The 20,535-nt window shown below is 39.4% G+C and overlaps 1 protein-coding gene across 4 annotated transcripts in view; it reads left to right on the plus strand.

The window, feature by feature from the left end:
• Positions 1 to 20,535, plus strand: part of ANO6 (anoctamin 6) — a 186,073-nt gene that overhangs the window by 13,479 nt on the left and 152,059 nt on the right. Inside the window, exon 2 of one of the 4 annotated variants that reach the window (XM_088026012.1) lies at positions 11,662 to 11,821. The exons of the other annotated variants lie outside the window; for them this stretch is intronic. Coding sequence (XP_087882138.1) covers position 11,821 — 1 coding nt within the window. The 5' untranslated portion in view covers positions 11,662 to 11,820. The remainder of the gene's footprint in view (positions 1 to 11,661; positions 11,822 to 20,535) is intronic. 4 annotated transcript variants of the gene reach the window in all.

The raw sequence follows: 20,535 nt of genomic DNA on the forward strand, positions 1-20,535 counted from the left end.
TCTGTCAAATAAATAAAATCTTAAAAAAAAAACAAACAAATTTGTTTTGTTTTCAGTTACTAGGGTAGAAAGAAATGGATGGAAGTTCTGTTTTCATTTACTATTAAAAAAATCCTGTTTCCTTTCTGTGTTGGGATCTTTCATACATGACTGAAATCCAGCAAGCAATGTGATTGTAATATTAAACTTATTGTTTTAGTCATTGCATCTCATTCCTTCCAAATTGGGAATATTTTCTTTATGAATACCTTTGAGATCAAGTATAAGAGATACTACCATTAACCCTTTGCCATGCTTTTACCTGAACCCTCTATTCTTAGTAATGTTTATTTAGTTCTGTGGTGTTTTTTAACATTGAAAAGTCATGTTTTACATACAGTAAAATACAAAGTAAGCTGTTCAGTTTGTTAACTTTTGACAAATTTTATGATCATCACCCAAAACAAGATATATAGAGGACACTTGCATTGCTCTTTCAAGTCACGCCTTCCTCCCCCAGTCCAGGTGAATGGTGAATGAATTACACGATAAATTGGTTTGCCTGTTCTTGAGCTGCCTGTAAATGGAATCCTGTAGAATGTAGTCTTTTGTGTGCCTGGCTTCTTAGCATCATAGTTTTGGAGATTTATCCATGTTGTTTTGGGTATCAGTCGTAATCCAGTATATTTTATATATAAGAATATCTGGAAAAAATTTTGAATTCAATCATGAAATAGTACATCTCTCATAGGTAGCAGCCTAGTAATACTTAACCTTTTAATTTTATTTTTACTTTAATGTCAGATTTTTTTTGGTCTCAGTTATTTTTATAACCCCTTTAGCAGTTCACACAATGCCTTGCCTGTAATAGGAAATCAGCAAATGTTTTCTTAAGATGGAAGGGAATGTGTGAGGAAAAGTAACTCCTATCTCATTTTATAGAAATTCAGATTTTAATTACCGTGCTGTGATTGTGCAACATGACTGCCCGTTCATTCTGAGCGTTAGCCCACTGACGATTTTACTGATGAGCATGGTACCTGCCCGAAGTGGACATTTGTGGAGGCTTTCCTTCCATGCAAGCAGTTCAAGCATAATCATTTTTTTTTTCCAAAAGCTCAGCTCTTATTGATGTTTTTTACTGGTAAAAATATTCTAAACAGAAATTATTAGCCTCATTTGGTAACTGAAGAGCTCTGAGAACATTTTGGATAGGGGGAACCTATCCAAAATGAAGGAGTGATTCAGTGTTGGTGCATGATATTAAGTTCCAAAATATTTGTTCAAGCACATGTGTTCCAAGTTCCCAGAGAAGTTACTGATGCTGACGTTATTTCCCTTAAGGATGACTCATGATCTCTTGAGTCTGGTTTCCACTGGGGTTAGTCATCTTCATGGCTTGGGTTAAAGCAGGCTTTCACTCTGCCTGGATTCCAGGCTTCACAGACCCCACTCCCCAGCCTCCACCCCCAACCCTCCCTTGATTCCTATCTCCTGGCTCAGCCACACAGCAGTCTTTGCAACCAGTTCTGGCTCCAGGCAAGAAGGATTTTAAACTTTAGCATTTAGTAGCAGTCTAGCAATAACCTTGTGTTTGTGTTTCAGTTTTGATCATTTGGCCTGCCCTTTTCCTTTTTTCCCGCAGTTGCCCAAACTCCTTTCTCAGAAACGTGCTTAGAACCCCAGTCTCTTTATTCTTCAGGTCCGGTCTTACTCAGCAATGTCTTCTAATTGCCTTCTTGCCCTGGGTGTGAAGTCCCCCCCACCCCCACCCCCCACCGGTGGCGCTCCCTGCCCCTGCTTGTGGCCGACCCTGATAATGGCCTGCCTATGTCCCCAGATTTAGTAACACAAGCTCTACTTCTGGTTTCTTCTTTAGCAGTTATACCAGTGGCACCTTCAGTCTTGGACCCTGAATTGTGATCAAAGTGCCGTATTTATTTTCAGGCCGCTAACTTAGTCGTGGCGCACTGCCTGCTCCAAGTAGGGCTGTGCGTAAGAGTGGGATACAGTTTCCTGCAGGAAGAGATAGGAGACTTCACTTCAACCTGACACCTGAGAAGGATCAGGTGTTTACTGGAATGTGGGGAAACCACCTCCCGAGCAGTAGAAATCAGTGCCTCACATGGAACAGTTCTATTCAAAAGCAGTTCCAGGATGTTGGGGAGTGACCTAGTTGAGCAGCAGGGTGTCTGAACAAAGCTTGCACTCAGCAAGGAGTGCTGATGGCTGGAGCTGTAAGCCAATCCCCCCAGTCTTCAGTGTGGAAAATGGATATTTTCTTAATCTTGTGCATATACTTAAAAAACTCCCCTAGTCAAAATTTCCAATTTGAAAATGTGCTGGGAATCTCACAAGTTGAGAACCACCCGTCTTGCCTTTTCCCTTCTCTAGCTGCTGCTGAGGGTGTTCCTGAACTAGCCTGCCTGTCTCTCTCCACCTTTCTTGGTTACCACATCCTCTCTCAGGTGGCCTTCCTCCCTGTCCTGGGTGTATTCCCCAGTACTTGGTCTGCACTTGAGGCCAACTTCATCCCGCCCAGGCAGGCAGGCTCCAGACTGAAGATCTTTACTGAAGGTCCCATTCTGGCTCTTACCAGGTCATCCTGTCTTTGGAAATGAAAGGCTGTGTATGAAGAGAAGAGGGATCTCATCTGCCTTCAGAGAGGGAAATTAGTTCTAGGTGAACACACAGCCCAAACAGGCCTAATCTTGTGACACAACCTAGACATCGGTTTAAAATTTTTTTTTTTTTTAAAGATTTATTTATTTGAGAGAGTGAGAATGAGAGAGAGAGAGTACATGAGAGGGGAGAGGGTCAGAGGGAGAAGCAGGCTCCTCGCCGAGCAGGGAGCCCGATGTGGGACTCGATCCCGGGACTCCAGGATCATGACCTGAGCCGAAGGCAGTCGCTTAACCAACTGAGCCACCCAGGCGCCCACATCGGTTTAAATTTAAAAAAATTTTTAAAAAAGTGATAAATGCTGTGAATAGGTAAACCACAGGGCTTCTTGTCCAGTTAGAGCTGGTATGTGCCACTGCCATTTGCTTTATTAAGCTTTATGAGCTCTTCAAAATGGATTGAGAAAGGTTCCCTCTGAATTTTTTATTTTATAAAATAAGCAAGGTTACAGTGTTGCACATGCCTTTCAAAAAAACTCTATTGTGACTTCTGACTTTTAATCTGCAGCTCATGTAGAAAAGTATATATGAATCAGTATTTTACCTATGTATGTAGAAAATCCATCACCTGTGACTTCTGTATACCATGTTAATTTATTTGTCCACTAGGAGTGAGAAATAATTTAAATAATAAATTATTTGTGATCAGTTGCTTTGTAACATTTTAAAGCCTATGTGCTTTTGTACGTAGGCTTTAAACATAGCCTACATAGGAGTACATAAACATAGTGTACATAGTAGTCACCCTGGCCTTGCATTCTGAACTTTTAAAACCACTTTCTTAGCATTGCCCAGCCAGGACTACTTGGAATAAAGCATTTAATTTTTTTTTTTTTTAAGATTTTATTTATTTATTTGTCAGACAGAGGGAGAGGGGGCGGAGAGAGAGAGCACAAGCAGGGGGAGGAGCAGAGGCAGAGGGAGAAGCAGGCTCCCCGCTGAGCAGGGAGCCCGATGTGGGACTCGATCCCAGGACCCTGGGATCATGACCTGAGCCCAAGGCAGACGCTTACCCAGCTGAGCCATCCAGGTGTCGTAGCATTTAATTTTTTTATGTATCTCTCTCCTGAGTTTAAAGCAGTGATTGAATTCACCTGCTTTTTGGCCTTATTGAGATGTTTGTAGATAAGTCTTTAATTACTGTGATTAATTACTGCCGGTTAAATGGGAGAGACTCAGACAGTACAATTGCCTTCTCATTTGTAGCAAGTTACCCTTTGTCCTTTGTTTTATAGAAATAACTACAAATACTTTATATAGTATAATAGAAATGCTATACACAGCTTTCCTGGGAACTTAAGCATTGATGGGAACGGGAAATATGGTAGTAATATAAAAATCATATTTGATTTTTGATGACAGAATAGTAAAGGTTTCTGTTCATGTTCTTCATGATTCCTGCCTTATTTTTATTATAACCATTAGAAGGTGAATAGATGAAAGGCTTTTTTAAAAAAGATTTTATTTGTTCATTTGAGAGAGAGAGAGCACATGAGAGGGGGGAGGGTCAGAGGGAGAAGCAGACTCTGCTGAGCAGGGAGCCCGATGCAGGACTCGATCCTGGGACTCCAGGATCATGACCTGAGCTGAAGGCAGGCGCTTAACCAACTGAGCCACCCAGGCGCCCGATGAAAGGCTTTTTAAAGGAGAAAATCTGGGAGGCATCTTTGAGGAGACTTGTGGGTGCCTTAGGCACAGAGGATGTCCTTTTTGAGAAACTGACCAGAAATATGCTGGTCATTCCACAGCTGTTTTCCGGATCGTCCAAGCACTGGTACTACATGGGTTCGTAACTTGGGGTCTGTAGGTCTTCATGCTTCCTTGGGAGCAGGAGAGTTTCTGAATCCCCGGACTGTATGGGAACTGTGTTCAGTTGCATATTTACAGGTCTCTGGTGAAGAGAGTCCATAAGTTTCATCACATTCTTAAGGGGCTCCTTGATCCAAAAGGACTGAATTGCCGGTTCCATAAAAACTGAGGCAGTTACAATACAGATTTCACGAGTTAAGGTTTGTCAACTGCACGGTGGTATAAAATTGTTAACCCACACTGCTGCCTTTGAAATTAAAAACCTTTCTTTTCCTGTACTGGCCTCATCAGCAACCACACTGATAATTCCTAAGGTCCACCTGCTTTGCAGTGTGTGCACTACAGTGGATTTCCTTAGGTAGTGGTGTTGGGAAGAAGACCAGAAAAGGAATAGAGAATGTTGTGATTTTTTTTATATTTCTTGACATGTGACTTCCTGTTTTATTTATTTATTTTATTTTATTTTATTTTATTTTTTAAAGATTTTTATTTATTTGAGAGAGAGAGAATGAGAGATAGAGAGCACGAGAGGGAAGAGGGTCAGAGGGAGAAGCAGACTCCCTGCTGAGCAGGAAGCCTGGTGTGGGACTCGATCCCAGGACTCCGGGATCATGACCTGAGCCGAAGGCAGTCTCTTAACCAACTGAGCCACCCAGGTGCCCGTGACTTCCTGTTTTAATTGGGAATCTTTGGTCATTGGAGACAGAAACCCAAATCGAACGGGCTTAATAAAAAGGGAATTTATTAGTGTAATAACTGAAAGGTGCAGAGGTCGTTTGAGCTGCAGGAGCCAGCCTTGCCCTCGGGTTTCAGGGAAGCTCTCCTCGTTGCTAAGTGGCAGTGGTGGTTTCGTACCTTTTAATCCTTTTTCACCATGCTGTCCCGGGGAAGAAAGGGCTCTGGTGATTTCTACTCCCTAGAAATCTCAGCAGATAGCTCTCATGGGATTATAGACTGATCCCTGAAATTGCCATTATAGACCTAAACTGCAGGGATTGTGGAAGTTACTTTAGCCGCATAAATGACAATGGGGAGTATGCACACTTCCATTGAACTTATTATCATCTAAAACCAAAGTGGCAGTGAAATTTGTGTCAGTTCAGTGTACTGAAGTGTCATGTTTTAATGTTCATATAATCTAATAGTTTTATGTTTGCTTTTCTTAATATAAAGATTGGAGACATCAGATATGTTCTATTGCTGTATCTTAACAACAACAAAAAAACCCCTGATTTTTGGGGGGGCCCTCATTAGGTTGGTGGTGTTAGTGGCTCTTTCTAGAAAAGTTATGGCTAAATCTGCTTTCACCCTGTTTTTTTTTTTTTTAAACACAAATGTTTTTCACATATTTCTCCAGTATAAAGCAATAGAAAAGGCTGGTTTGGCAAGGGTTTCTGATGTTAGCATGACTAAATGGAAATCTTTACTCTGCTACTTACTGTTTTTGCAACCTTCAGTAAGTTGTTGAATCTCTCAGCCATTTTTTCTTATTATAAAGATAAAATGAGATAAGGTACTTAAAGGACTTAGTACAGTGCCTGGGATTAGTAGCTATATTAGCCAAATTATGCAAGTCTCATGATTTCAAATAAAATTATTATAATATGTATAAGAACTTAGTTACAGGCATTCATGAATGGGCCTATTGCTAATTACTATGCCTATGGAATGAATCTGTTCATTCATTCTATTTTGCATAGATTCTCTTGGGTAGGATTCTAGAAGTTAGATTGACATTTTAGTCAAGAAAACCAAGAATATTATTAAGTTGACAGACATAGCTGCATTAATATTACTAATAAGCATTACTTGTGTTACTGAATTAGGTCTGAAAATATCAAGAGGGAAATTAGCTTAAAGCACTGAATTTCTAAGTCTGTCTAAGTGTAAGTACACAGTACGTCTTTAATTGATTTTATTCCTCAGGTGACTTTATTCAGTTTATTCTGGGGCTCAGTCTTCATAATTTTATAATATGAATGAATAAAAATGAATATAGTCATTTACCTTTTATAATAAATAGTTCCAGTCAGAATTGTTGAATCAATGACATTCTTTAGAGCCAAGACTGAAACCTATTGAAAGTTTACTTTGTGGTTTTTGGTTTTCTTGCACTTTCCAGTGTAATCCTTTCTGAGTTCTTCAGGGTTTTTTTAACCTGGGTCAATATAGTGTCTGAAATATTTCTACACTTGGGAATTCAAGTCAAAATAAACATTGCTGTGAGGAAAAAGTAATGGGACCCAGGTTGCTGGGCCTTGAAAAAGAAAGCTGCTCTCTGCTCTAATAATGCAAAGAGTCCAGCTGTGGAAATGGGTATAGAGAGAATCTTAGTGGATTTAGGGAATTCATTCTTATAATTAACCTAATGATATAGATTGTTAACACTTAATGGGGTCCAAATATAGACTTTTTCCTAAGAATGTTTAAAAATAGACAAGACAGTGATTGGTCTGACTTTGATATAGTGCTGCTTCAAATGGGTAGAGCAGATGACTTCACATGGGTCCGTTCTATCCTACTTTCTAATGAAATCCATTAACCTAGAATTTAAATGTCTGCTCTGTGCCTATCAGTGTTAAAAACTAAGAAGGTGCCTAAAAAAGAGTAACCTATATTAAGTGGCAGGTATAATTATAAATATTTCATATGTATTAACCCATTTAATAGTTATAATGATGCAATTAAGTAGGTGCTATTATTATAATAACCACTATATGGATGACAAAATCGAGGGTCAGGAAAGTTAAGTAATTCGCTGTAGCCACACAGCAAATGAACGGTGAAGGCAGGATTGAAACTTTGGCTCAAACATTAAGCTGATTCCTAGATGGTCTAGTTACGGATACAAACATGAAAAGTAAGAACAGTGAAGAACAGTGTAAATATTTGATTAATGTACTGGGGGATTATGAATCTTACTTCATAATCTATAGAATCTCATTGCCATTAATTTTGTTTCATCCTCTCGAAAATCCTCCCTAGGTGGAAAGCTGATCTAGATATGACAGTAGTCCTTAGCGTTAATGGAAGGAAAACGTTTGATAAATACTGCGATCCATCAGGCTCCGTGCTCAGCAGGGAGTCTGCTTGAAGATTCTCTCCCTCTTCCCCTCCACCTCCTTTCTCTCTCTCAAATAAATACATCTTTAAAAAAAACAAACCTTCCACCAAGTAGTAAGGCTGAATTTTCTTTTGTGTCTTCAGGGAATATACATGAGGTAGTAAAGAAAATGTATTTCATGATTATGAAACTTTTTAGAAAAAACAAAACCAGGAATTTGAGAGTGAGTTGACCTGAAGGAATATGGAGGAAGACCCTGGCAAAAGTCATTTAAACAAAAGGTTGTGCCACTAACTAGTACACGTAGGACTGCACTGAGTCTTAGATACTATTCCAATTCAAGGCTATCTGGTCTGGGCCCGTTTATCCAGCCTTAGCCAAAAATAAGACCTGCCATTTATAATACCTCCTTTTTTTGCGGATAAGTCTGCTGTGGAAATGGAAGCTGTTACCCTGAGTCAGGATTGTTGTCCAGTGATGTAGCTTAACCTTTCTGGTCTAAAAGTTGTCTTAAAATCATGATAATATCTATCAGTGGTACCACATAGGACTTTTTGTGAGAATGAAATGATAGAGTAGATGTTAAACTGTTTTCAAAGATTTTGAATTGCAGGCTGACAGAGAGCATTGTCCCAGATGCTGTGATGTCCTGGTCCTGCCATGCCTTGTAAATACAATAACTTCTTCGTTTCTGAAGCTGCAATTTCCATATCAAAGAAGCAGAAACTTGAAAATGCATGATTAAAAAACTATTATCTGACAGTAGGAAAGAATACATTATACAGGAAATTTGCCTAATTTGTATCCTGTTCATGAGATATTCACAAATACTATTTTTTTAAGTTGTGATCAGCATTTCATCTTGGGTAGTTCTTCTGAGGTGTTTATTCCTTTGGATTACAATCTGCCATTTTGAATTTGATTTATTAAATATCTGCAAGTGTATAAAGGTCTACAAATTCAGAAAATTCTTTTTAACGTAATAGAATTCTTTTCATTCTCAGGAGTGTAGTCATGCATTTGAAAAAAAATTTTTTTTCCCCTGAAGACAGATTCATTGGCAAGGCAAGACATTCCAATTGTAAGGCATTTCAGGGATCTCTTTTTTGTGTGGAGGATAGGATATGGAAGATACAGGTTTGTTGAAGGAAGAGTATATGTCCATCAGGTAATAAACTTGGTTTTCAAAAATCTTGATAATATTTCATGTGAGTTTAGAGTAAAGCTGCTTCTGGACACTGATGATTCAGCCATTTGTGGTCATCTGACCTTTAGATACTTCCAGTGTGCCAATCGCCTGAATGTCCGTATTCTATTCTATCCACTTTTCTTTTTAAATGGCTGCTAGAACTTGTTTCTTGATCTTTGGGGTCCTCTTCTTTATTAATTAACAGTTTAATGAAGATGGTATCCAAAAGACTAAGGTACTTAATGAGAGAGCTCCTTACTGAGCAGATCATTAATCTGCAATTTCAGGTTCATATGAAGCCTAACGAACACCTGAAACATTTCCCATAAACAGTTCACACAAAAGGATAATCTTGGGAAGCTCAGTGCTGCCTTTTAGTATATATTTCAGCTAACTAAGGAAATGAAACTCAAGAATTGTGTAACTGGATCTAATAAAAGGTCATAGGTTGTCTTAAGAAGTTGGAATAAAACATTGATTGTGTAAATAATGGAGAAAGTAACACCAAGGTTTACCTGAAGACATTTCATGTGAAATGGGAATAAAGAGGTGAAATCTTATGCATACTATTTGAAGTTAACGCTGTTGTCCACATTACTGCAGCAAATGTTGGTCAGAACTTTTATTCCATACTCTCCAAGCAGTAATTCTTCCCCAATTTCACCCAAGGAAAGTGTTCAAGATAAAGGCATAAGAAAGAGAAAATATGTCAGAATTTTTCTTAACTTTTAAAAATAGGTAGAAGAAACAACTTCTAAGAACATGCTCAAGTACTTTTGAGTTCACACATAACAGAATAAAAGGGTGGAGGTGGTTTGTGATGAAATCAAGATGGGCTCTTTGAAAGAACAGAGCTGGGAGCCTGGAGACCTGGTTTCTAGTTTTATCATGGTTGCTAACTAGTGACTTTGGATGTTAAACCAGCTTGGATCTCTGTTTCCTCAAAGCAAGCAGAGTTTCACCAGCAGATCTTTAAAGTCCCTTTCAAATTCTGTGATTCTCTGTGCTGCATGGCAAACTATCTTAAGGCTTAGTGACTTAAAGCAATACTCATGATTTTGCACAGAGATTCAGCCAGGGCTTGGCTGAGTAGCATTCAGCCGGCAGATGGTCTGGTCCAAAAAAGCTTCAGTCCTGTTTCTCTGACCTTGGCGGGGGTGTCTGGAAGGCTGAGCTTGCTGGGGCTGGTCATTGGAGTACCTACATGCAGCCTCTTCAGCATGGCGGCCTCAGGGTAGTGGGGTTTATTTCGTGGCAACTCAGGGTGCAGAGAGTAGGGATCCCGCAGACAAGACAGAAGCTGCATGGCCTCCTAATGGCTTAGCCTTTGGTGTCACAAGCACCATTTCCATCCTACTCTATTGAAGGAAGCAGTCATAGGCCTGCCCAGACTCAAGGGGAGGGGATATGAGCCCCCACCACCTAACGAGAGGCATTGCCAAGAATTAATGGCCAGAGTTTAAAGTTGTTATAGTCCCATTCACCATGTATGGTAAAGTTTGTTCTACTGTGGTAAAGCTTGCTGTTTTAAATTTATCCCTCTCACCCTTAACAAGATGGAAAAGTCATGCAAGGGCATGACTTGCATGCTGATGACTAAAATTAGTACCCTTTCTTCCATTCCTCCTTTCTTGCCCATTCTCCTATAGTTTTTGTTGATTAATATTTTAAACTTGCATTTTATTTGTTCAGCCTACTGCTCAGGGTCTCTCAGTCACCACTTAAGCTTTTTTTTTAATTGTTATTTAATTAAAGAATACTGACATCTTGAAAAGTAGAGTTTGACAGCATTTTCTTTTTTTATTTAATTTAATTTTAATTCAAGTATAGTTAATATACAATGTTATATTAGTTTCAGGTATATGATATAGTGATTCAACAATTCTGTATATTACTCAGTGCTCCTCAAGATAAGTGTACTCTTAATTCCCATCCCCCGTCTTCCCAATCTCCCCACCCACATCCCCTTGGTAACCATCTGTTCTCTATAGTTAAGAATCTGTTTTTTGGTTTGTCTTCACCACCCTTTGTTTCTTGAATTCCACATATGAATGAAATCATATGGTATTTGTCTTTCTTTAACTGACATTTCACTTAGTACAAAACCCTCTAGCTCCATCCATGTTGTTGCAAACGGCAAGATTTCATTCATTTTTATGGCTGAATAATATTCCATTGTGTGTGTGTGTATATATATATGTATATATACACACACACACCACATCTTTATTCGTCTATCAGTGGACGCTTGGGCTGCTTCCATAGTTTGGCTACTGTAAATAATGCTGCAGTAAACATAGGGGTGCATCTGTCCTTTGGAATTTGTGTTTTTGTATTCTTTGGGTAAATAGTAGTGCAATTACTGAATCATATGATAATTATATTTTTAATTTTGGGGGGAAGCTCCCTACTGCCTTGCACAGTAGGAAATACTGGCTACCCCAGTTTGTCAAGAGCATTTTCCATGGGTCTGACTTGGGGTGAAGTGCACAGGACATTTCCCAATCTTTTCATTTCTGATAAGTGGTTTCTTGAAATAAGGAATAGATAATAAGGTAATAATGCTGGCTTCACCTGGCAGAGCACACAGACAATCACAAAAAAAATAATTTTAGTAGTTGGAAAACCATAATTTATGATTTAAACAACCAAACTACCTGATGTGATGTATCCTCTTTACATAATTTTGAAGTTAAGTGAAATACTTTGAATTAATCTCTCCTGGAGACCTGTATTTATCTTGACTATGACAGGTGGTGTTGTAAAGGATTTAAAGAAATTACTAAGCAAATATTACAGGAAAGTGGTCAGAAAGTTCTAAACATAAACATAACTCCAAAGATGCTTAATCATTTTTTAGAAGTCTAGGGAATTTTTTAAACTACTGTTTTTAATAGCTGCAGTTTATAAAAAAATGACATCTCTCCATTGTTTCTTAGGGGCACATGCTGAAATTTGGCTGATAATCGGTGTTCTCATTAAATACTCATTTCACTGCTGTGAAGGAGTATTTTTACTCAGGCCCATTAAGCTTAGAGTTGCTGGAACATAGTTACAAAGAAGTGGTGTACTTGGACACACGTTGGAACAGCCTTCAAAGTAGGTAATTTACCCTTCTATTAAGTCAAAACAATTCTCACAGTTATTTGTGGCTCAGAGTTAACTTATAAGGGGGTGGTGGGGGAAATCAGCATTTATTTTATTTGATATTTTTAAAGTGTTGTATTCTTTCATTATGTTTTAAATATAATGGTTTGGTCATCGACACACTTCAATGTAAATATAAATTTCGGCTCTGAGGGGTAAGATACAGTAGTAAGGATATGATCTTTTAATCTTTTCCTCTAAATTAACTTTGGAGACTTGTGAAAACCTTCACACAACAGGGAACTATGATTCTTGACTCATTCAGCTATCGATGTCTTTCTTTTGAGGTTTCCTCTGGGGAAAAAAGTTACCACTATATTCATGTATACTCTCTGCAGGTGCTGACATGATTAATACTGTCTTATTAAAGGCTTATTGTGTCTACTTTTTAAAATAGTAACTTTTCCTTGTTCTGTAAAAAAAAATTTCTTTGCTTTATTGATAGCAAGGTATTCTGTAGACCAGCATAACCTAAGTCAAGATCCTTACAGGAAGTAGTGAACATTCTATAATTTGACGTGTTTAATATCACATTTATTTAATTGTATAAGTATTACATTGTCACTGGAAGAAAATGAGAATATATATAGGAAAAAAGAAAATTATAGCACCTAATAATGTCTGTTAGCATTTTGGTTTATATCGAGAGTGAAATAAAAAATATTTTAACAGCCAATATGATACAGGCACCAACTAATCAGAATGAACTCTGGCCTTACATAACACATACTGTCTGGTTAAAATTGGTCTTGGGTTGTATCCCTCTGGGTGTTTTCCCGTTGATAGACATGCTATATGTATTTTAAACAATCAGCTTTATTACCATGACTCCCCTACCCCCATAAAGTGTTAATAGGCTTCACAGGATGATTCCACCAACTCAATCTGTATATGAGAAATAGGAGTTGAGTCCATAGAATTGAAATATAAGATTATTTGCTTATTTGTGAATTTCCTTTTGACTTCTCTTGTTAAACATATAATAATGGAAGATTTCCATTTAGTAAAAGGACATGTACATCCTTTTAAAAACAGAGCACATTTTAGGAAAAGAAGTTTAGTCTTGCAGATTATCTTCTTCCTGCTCGTTCCTACTGGGCTTTCCCATTTGAAGTCAGTAGGAGTCCAGATCTTGCTTCTCATCTCCCTCCAAGCCCCCTGCCACTGATCTAGTTGCAGGGAAGAAAAAAATAGAATTCAGAAATCTCTAAATATATGAAATTATTCATTGAGCTAATTTATGAAAGGCTTATTGATGCCATTAATAACAATGAAATGTGGAATCGAGGTCCATGGAAGAAGCACGATTTAAAAAGCTTGAATATTATCCCTAAATCTGCCCATGATTATAAGTTAGAAGATATATAATATCATTAACAACCTTGATGGTTAACCTTTTGCTATATTAGTACATGAAAATATATAATTAAGGTGTTCTTTTCAAGCCATATGAATGCACTAGATTACTTCGAGTCAGTTATTTTAGTTATAGGTGATCATCAATATCATAGTTCTCTTATCTATAGAATGAAAGGTTTGTACTAGATTATATCCAAGAGTCCTCCCGGCTTACTCATTCTGTAATTGTATATTAATAACCCTTACAGTGAAGCTAGTAATGTTTGATTCACACTTTAAATTTGCAAAAGCTCTTCAGAACTCTCCATGTAATAATTCCAGAAATTTCATCAATCTTATGAATGAGGAGGTTGATGGATCCTGCATGGTACAGGAAGGAGAAGGCAGTAGGGAAAGACTTGGGAGTTATAGTTTGGAGAGCCAGGGAAAGGTTACTCCAGGATTCTGGAAACCCAAATTGGTAACACTGCTGTCTGCACCTCCTGAAGGTGGGTCAGTAAGGGGGAGAGGAGGATGGAGATGTTGCAGGTGATTATTGCCTGGGGAAGCAGAACCTGCTAGATCATGGCTTTGGCCCAGTGAGGATTATTTTTCCTGCCATGTTTTCACACCGCTGTCATGTGTGGCCAAAGAATCTAGGCCACAGCACTGCATAATTGCACGTTTTGAATATAGCTTCTTTGTTTTGACTGTGATCTATGGGGAAATATTTACCTTGATGGGTTATTTATTTATTTATTGGCTTATTTTTGTACCTGTTGCTATAGTTTACTGAAAACCTGCTAAGTTTAAGGGCCGCCATGAGGAGGGACATCAACATGTGTCAGAAGACTCCTGCGTGAGCATTTCCTGGTCCAGTCCTATGTCTACCCCTCATTAGCCTTGGGCTGGTAATTGTCTTTTATAGTCCACCAAAAGTATGCACAGTTCTTAAATTTTAATTATGGTATGCTGAAAGAAGTTATTATACGAGTAACTGATTATTAGACTTGAGCACTCAGACCTGAATTGATTTTTGTTTAATGGAAAGCCCATGAAATAGATGAGAGCTATAATGATGATGATGATGATGATAATTATAATAAACAGATAATAACAAGCCAATCCTTATTGAACATGTAGTGTGTGCCGAGGGCTCTCCTGAGTGCTTCACATTGATTCATATGCTCCTCACAACAATCTGGATTGGTAGGTACTATTATGGTCCCATTTTTACAGGTGAAGAAACTGAGGCACAGAAAGACCAAGTAACTTCCAAGGTCATATGATTAGCAAGTGGCTGAGCTGGGAATTGAACCGAGGCCATCTGTCTTGAGAATCCATGTCCCTGACCCCTAGAAGACAGGGCTACATGGGACTAGGCAAGTTTGTTGAAGGCATCATAGATACTAACAACTACTTGTATTACAGAACCAGCTCTTTATCATCGTATTTCAAGTTTGTTTTTGGAAAATAAGTACAGTTTAGTCTGGATAATTTGTTTTGTTTTTAATTTGGCTAGTTAGGTGTTTCTCACACTTTGGAGTGAACATAAAATGGTGATATTTAACTTTTTTCACCAGATACACTTATGATTAAATGAATTGTGGAAATTTTCCAAAATCATAAAAACAAAAGCTTGGAACCTAGTTACCAGTTGAAGTAGAAATATGCATTATGACCAAGTTTTTCTACAAACAAATAAACTCAGAATATTCAAATGCATAAAACAAAGTTTCCCGGTTCTGTTATTTAATTATATATTTTTATCTGAATGCCATGCCATAAAATAATCACATTTTAAAGTGATCCTGATTAAGATTTAAGACATCAAAATTTTAACTCCCTTACATATTCTAGAATTGAGAATAAGCTAGTTTTTTAAACATGCCTTGTGATATCTCTTACATTGTAAACACTAAAAACTTAAGTTACCATAGTTTTTGCATGTCTAGATTACCAAACTCAATAAAACTTTATTTCTGTTTACTACAGTGTTCTTAATTTTATAGAATCTGTTTTCTATCATTTATTCATTTATCCCTTTCCTCTCTCCTTTCCCTCCTGATTTTATTATTCTGGCATTTCAGTGTTTGATGTATTGGAAGTCCTTCATCTTTGCCATCTTTGAAAACGTAGACATTACTTACCACTATTAGCCTCTCTCTTACTTGGAATTCTCTCCTCCAATAAAAGCAGGAATGTTGCTGGAGAAGGTTGTAATGAACATTACTTGTTGGACATTACTCCCAAAGAAACCATCATGAAACCATAGGATTCTCCTCAATTTAGAAAGAATCACCCCCAAGTCATTTCCATTTTATTAAAGTCTCTACTAGTGGAGACTCCCAGTTCTGGGTGATTGTTAAGAAGTGAAATTATGACTCCATTACTTCCTCTTAGATGGATAGATCTTGCATCTCCTTCTGGCCCCAGTGTCTCCACTATAATCTTGAAGTTATTGCATCTCCTCTTCCGATTAGGATGCCATCAATTTGAGTGTCTGTGTGTGTGTGTACACATGTGCACACGCATCATAGTGTTGACAGAGATGACAGAAAAGGAAGAACTCACTGTATTTTGCCTTTCCTGGCTTCATCAGACTCTGCCACAGTACTCATTTCAGATTCTGGTGCTTTCCTGGCTTCCTGAACCACATTTACCTAAGGGAGTGAAGGTAATTTATTTTCCTATCTGTTTGTCGTTGCACGGTAGTTTGGAAGGGCTGGTGTTTTCCATTTATTTGTTACTACTGTTAATCATTACAAAATCTTGTTATTACTGCCCATATATAAATCAGGAAAAGCAAATTTGATTTCTAGCATTTTAATGTGGTTAAAAAAAATTCATGAATAGAGGAAACTTCTTATGCAAATATAAGCAACTGACAGAGAATAAATATGGGCACAAACTCTTGCTATTATACTCATCTTTTGACCTCAGCCGCCCTTTGTATAGCCCAAGTAATGACTGTTTGATATTTATTAGAAAGCATATTAAATTTCTTGATTAACTGAACCTTTCATTCCTCTTTATTGTTTCATGTAGCAGTGAAAATAGATTGTTCTATTATCATTCTTGCCAGGAAATTTTTAAAATGTATAAAATTATTCATAAATGTATTTTAAACTGGAGTTATATTAATGTATTATTGGGTATACTGAGCAGAAAACATTTCTTTTCACATTTGAATGGCAGGCACATGATTATAAATTCACTTCCTACTGAATATTAATCATCAACTCCATATGGCTGGTGGATAAAACTCTTGAGAGGCACCAGCCAGGAGATGTAAATTCTTACCCTCATCATGGACTTTTTATTTGATTTTGTTTAAAATCGACTGAGTGACCTTTGAATTAAAAAAAAGTCATTCCTCCTGAGAAGTCCAAGAGCAGTATGGTCTCAAGGTGGGTTGTTATTCCTTCCCCTTGCCTTTTGGCTTCTGTGGTCTGGGCTCTCCTGGCCTGCCTCCTACATCTGACTGTCCCTTGTTGGTCTCCTGCTTCCTCTGCTCCGCTTAAAACACTGGTGTTACTTCAAGTACCCACCTCAGTCCACTTCCATTCTTGCCCGTGTTTTCTCAAGGCTTGCTCATTCACACTTGCAGTTTACAAGTGCTGGCCTGTTCTCGGACTCTAGTCCCGCCCCCCTCTCCCCCCGGGCAGGACATTTCCACCTGGATGCCCCCTGCCTCTGTGCTTCCTTCCTTCTCCACTCTTTTAACCCCACTCCACCTGTCCTATGACCTGCTCCGTGGCGTGACTGCTGACTCCGCAGCACTCAGCAAGGCACTGGCATGAAGTAGGCACTCAGGATGTGCTCAGTGATTTCATGTTCACAGTTGAACTCCTGGTGCTTCTGTGTCCAACACCCACACACTGGAAAACACATCTTTTCCTGTGTTCTCTCAGTCAGTGGCATCCACCCTCCAATTTCCCCTCCGTCCTCTCTCTCCTCACACTGCCCTGTTGCTGCTTTTTCCGCACATCCGGTCCTGGATGGATGTCTTCTGTGTTTCTGAGTCTACTCCGCCCCTTCAGTCAGAAATAACACTACCCCGGGCCTTGGCGTTCCTGTCTCTCACCTGGACTTCTCAGCTCTGTCTCTGTGTTGGTATTCCAGCTTTCCCATCGTGCCCCCTCAAATCCATCCTTCTTCACACCGTTGCCAGATTAATCTGAAGAAAACTGCGAACTTTACCAAGACTACGAAAAGATTGAAATAAAGGCCAGGGGCTTTCTGTGCTCTCTGTACGAGGCGACAGTAGAAAAGTGTTGGTGCGTCGTAGGCTTGCTTTTTCAGTTTTCCACAGTGCTAATCAAGAACCCAAAGGGAGTTTTCTGAGACAATTGGATAAAGTGAGTCACTTGTCTTACAAAATAAATGCGTGAGGATACATAAGAAAAATTATAGTGTAAGATGATCACGTTTGCGGTAAGAAAACTTGGCATTGAATCTCAGCTCTGGTACAGATTAGCTGTGTGGCCTTGTGCCGTTTCCCCCTGACCTTCACTATGTCTTCCTCTTTAAAATGGCATGGCAACAGGAACTACCTCTAAGAATTCTTGTGAGTTTTAAATGATGTGGTGACAGAAAGCATGGAGTGTATTTAGCACAATGTCTGGTACCTAGTAAATGCTTAATAAATATTAGCAGAATCAAGAGAACATGAAAACCATAGCCACATACAGATATATACGTGTTTACATAATATATGAAGATGAAAGAATAGTATAGTGGTTGTCTCAGTATGGTGGGGTTACAGATTTTTCTTGTTTGTGCTTTTTCTCCATTTTCTATAACTATCATTTGTTACTTTTTTTTTTTTAAAGATTTTTATTTGTTTGTTTGACAGAGAGCGACACAGCGAGAGAGGGAACACAAGCAGGGGAAGTGGGAGAGGGAGAAGCAGGCTCCCTGCAGAGCAGGGGGCCCGATGCGGGGCTCAATCCCAGGACCCTGGGATCACGACCCGAGCTGAAGGCAGACGCTTAATGACTGAGCCACCCAGGCCCCCTTGTTACTTTTTAAATAGAAAAGAAATCTTTCAGTGACTTCCCCTCCCCCACCTTTACACAATAAATCCAAACTCCCTTACACTTTGTTCAGTGCCCTCCGTAACCTCGTTCCGCTTTACTTCTCTCTCATCGATTACAACTTCTTCCTGCCTACCTTTGTAGTCACCATGAATCCTGAATTACCTTATTCCCTGTATGCACGGTTTCCTGCCTGCCTTGCCCTCGCCTCTGCCTATAACGTCCAGTCCTAACTTTGTCTTATTCACCGTAGCTTCTCTTTTAAGATTTAGCTTAAACTCACACATCAGATTGAGCATTAGGAACACCCTGTTGAAAGTATTTGCTCTTGTGTCTCTTTTCCTCGGTAGAATGTTTTCTTCCTGAATGAGGACTTTACTAGAAGCTAGAAATAAAAGATGACTAAGTTATAGCCCGTGCCTTCAGGTTGCTTCTAATTAGCAGAAGGGGAAAGGCATGAAAACACATGAAGGTGGTAACTATTGTAGGATCTCTGATACAAGTACCTGCAGGATTCAGTAGGGCAGAAAGAAGGGTGCAGTTAGTCCCTCTTGAGAGGGGGGATGGTGGATTAGGGCAAAAGGTTCATGCATGTTTTCTTTCAAGAGGTGATGCTTAAGCAGCTGAGTAGGTGTTTTCCTGGGCAGATAACATGGGGACAACTGTTCTAGGCAGGGTGTGTGGGAGAAGGTGACAACTTGAGTTTGAGGGGGGTCTTCATGGTGGTTGGCACAGGGTAGAAGCTCAGAAATACTCAAACTGAACAGTGTGCCCCCTCCTAGTATCCATGTGATTCAGGAGTCCCCAGAAGTTGTTTACAATATTTTATGTTTATGTGCTTCTGGGAATTTTTCTAGGGAGAGGATCCTGGAATTTCACCAGATTTCCCAGAGTTGCATGGCCTCTGAAAGGTTTAAAAACACTCCTGACAAATACCATACCACTAGAAGTAGGTGAGGTGAGGGGCGGAGGCTGGAAAATGATTTGCAGATAAGCTGTCCCCAGTGGCAGCGGATGGCCATGCCCCTGGCATCTCCAGGGCGTTTACTTGCTGGAGCCACGGAGGGCCTGGTCACAGCGGTGCTTCTGGTAAGGGTTCCACGCACTCTTTTCTAGTTCCTTTCACCAAGCAGGCTCCTTCCTGTCTCTTTGTTTGCTCCTGCTAAGCCATTACAGTGTTCTTTCCCTGAGAGTCAAAGCAACTCTCCAGGGCAGGACACATTATGGGGTTGAAACACTGGGGAGAGAATGGAAGCACCATATGTTTTATTCTGAAAATAAATTAAGGAGGTGAATATGTGAGCAGAACAAGAAAGCAAATACAGTAACCAAAGAAGTTTGGTGGCAATGGTATTAAATAGACTGCATTAAAAGACTGCAATGGCATTAACCCCCCAGAGACACTGTAGGTCAGCTCATTCATTCCTCAGTGCCGGCCGGTAAAGAGATGTGTGAATTATCCAACACTTAGAATCCTGCCTAGGCAGAGCCAGCGTCGTCCTCCTCTGCCCTGTGTGCAGCTGTAATAATACCCTCTCTGTACCTTTGTTCTAGAACATACTGCACTGTGATATAATTGTTGATATTCTTTTCTTTCATGAGGCATGACTAGCTTATTTTTGAATGGGCTAAATGCTGGGCTCAGTACATGTTTCTTGGAAGAATGAACTTGAGCTTTCGAGCCTGAAGGTAGTGGAGTTCACGGTTTAGCCTGCACACACAGAAAACCCCCCAAACAGCTGAAGATTTCCATTATCCTTTGCCTAAGGAGGCACTCAAGTAAAAGAGCTAATCAAGGAAAGGAGCAGATCTTCTGCAAAGACAGGGGCTGCGCTTTTGAAGGGAGGGGTTTGGTGCAGTGTCGAATCTGATGCAGTATCAGATGCTATCAGCTTGCCGAACAGTTTTGGTAACCACAGGCAAAGCAAAGGACAAAGGTAACTGGAACAGGCGTAGAGGGCACTGTTGGCCACACTTGGATCTGTGTCAGGAGTACCCACACACCTTTGTCTGTTGCCCAAAGTCAAGTAACCTTCAGAAGCATAATGATCATGCAGTTGTATTTCTCAAAGCTCACACTGGGATTCATGAAGCAGGCTCCTGCCTTGCGTGATGCTCACAGGGATGCCCTGTGTTCAGAGGGATTCAGAGGCTCCTCAGCTAACAGAATGTGGGGGAAGCTTGCAGGGGGCTCAGGGGAGTCACAGATACATTTAAAGGAATGGAAGATTTAAAAATTAGAATGTTAAAGAAGAAACTGAGGGGTGGCTTCATGGTCTCAGGTATAGG

Source organism: Eumetopias jubatus, unplaced genomic scaffold (assembly GCF_037043125.1).
Source record: "Eumetopias jubatus isolate StellerSeaLion01/CBP00866 unplaced genomic scaffold, mEumJub1_p1.0 scaffold_8, whole genome shotgun sequence".
Taxonomy (NCBI): Eukaryota; Metazoa; Chordata; class Mammalia; order Carnivora; family Otariidae; genus Eumetopias; species Eumetopias jubatus.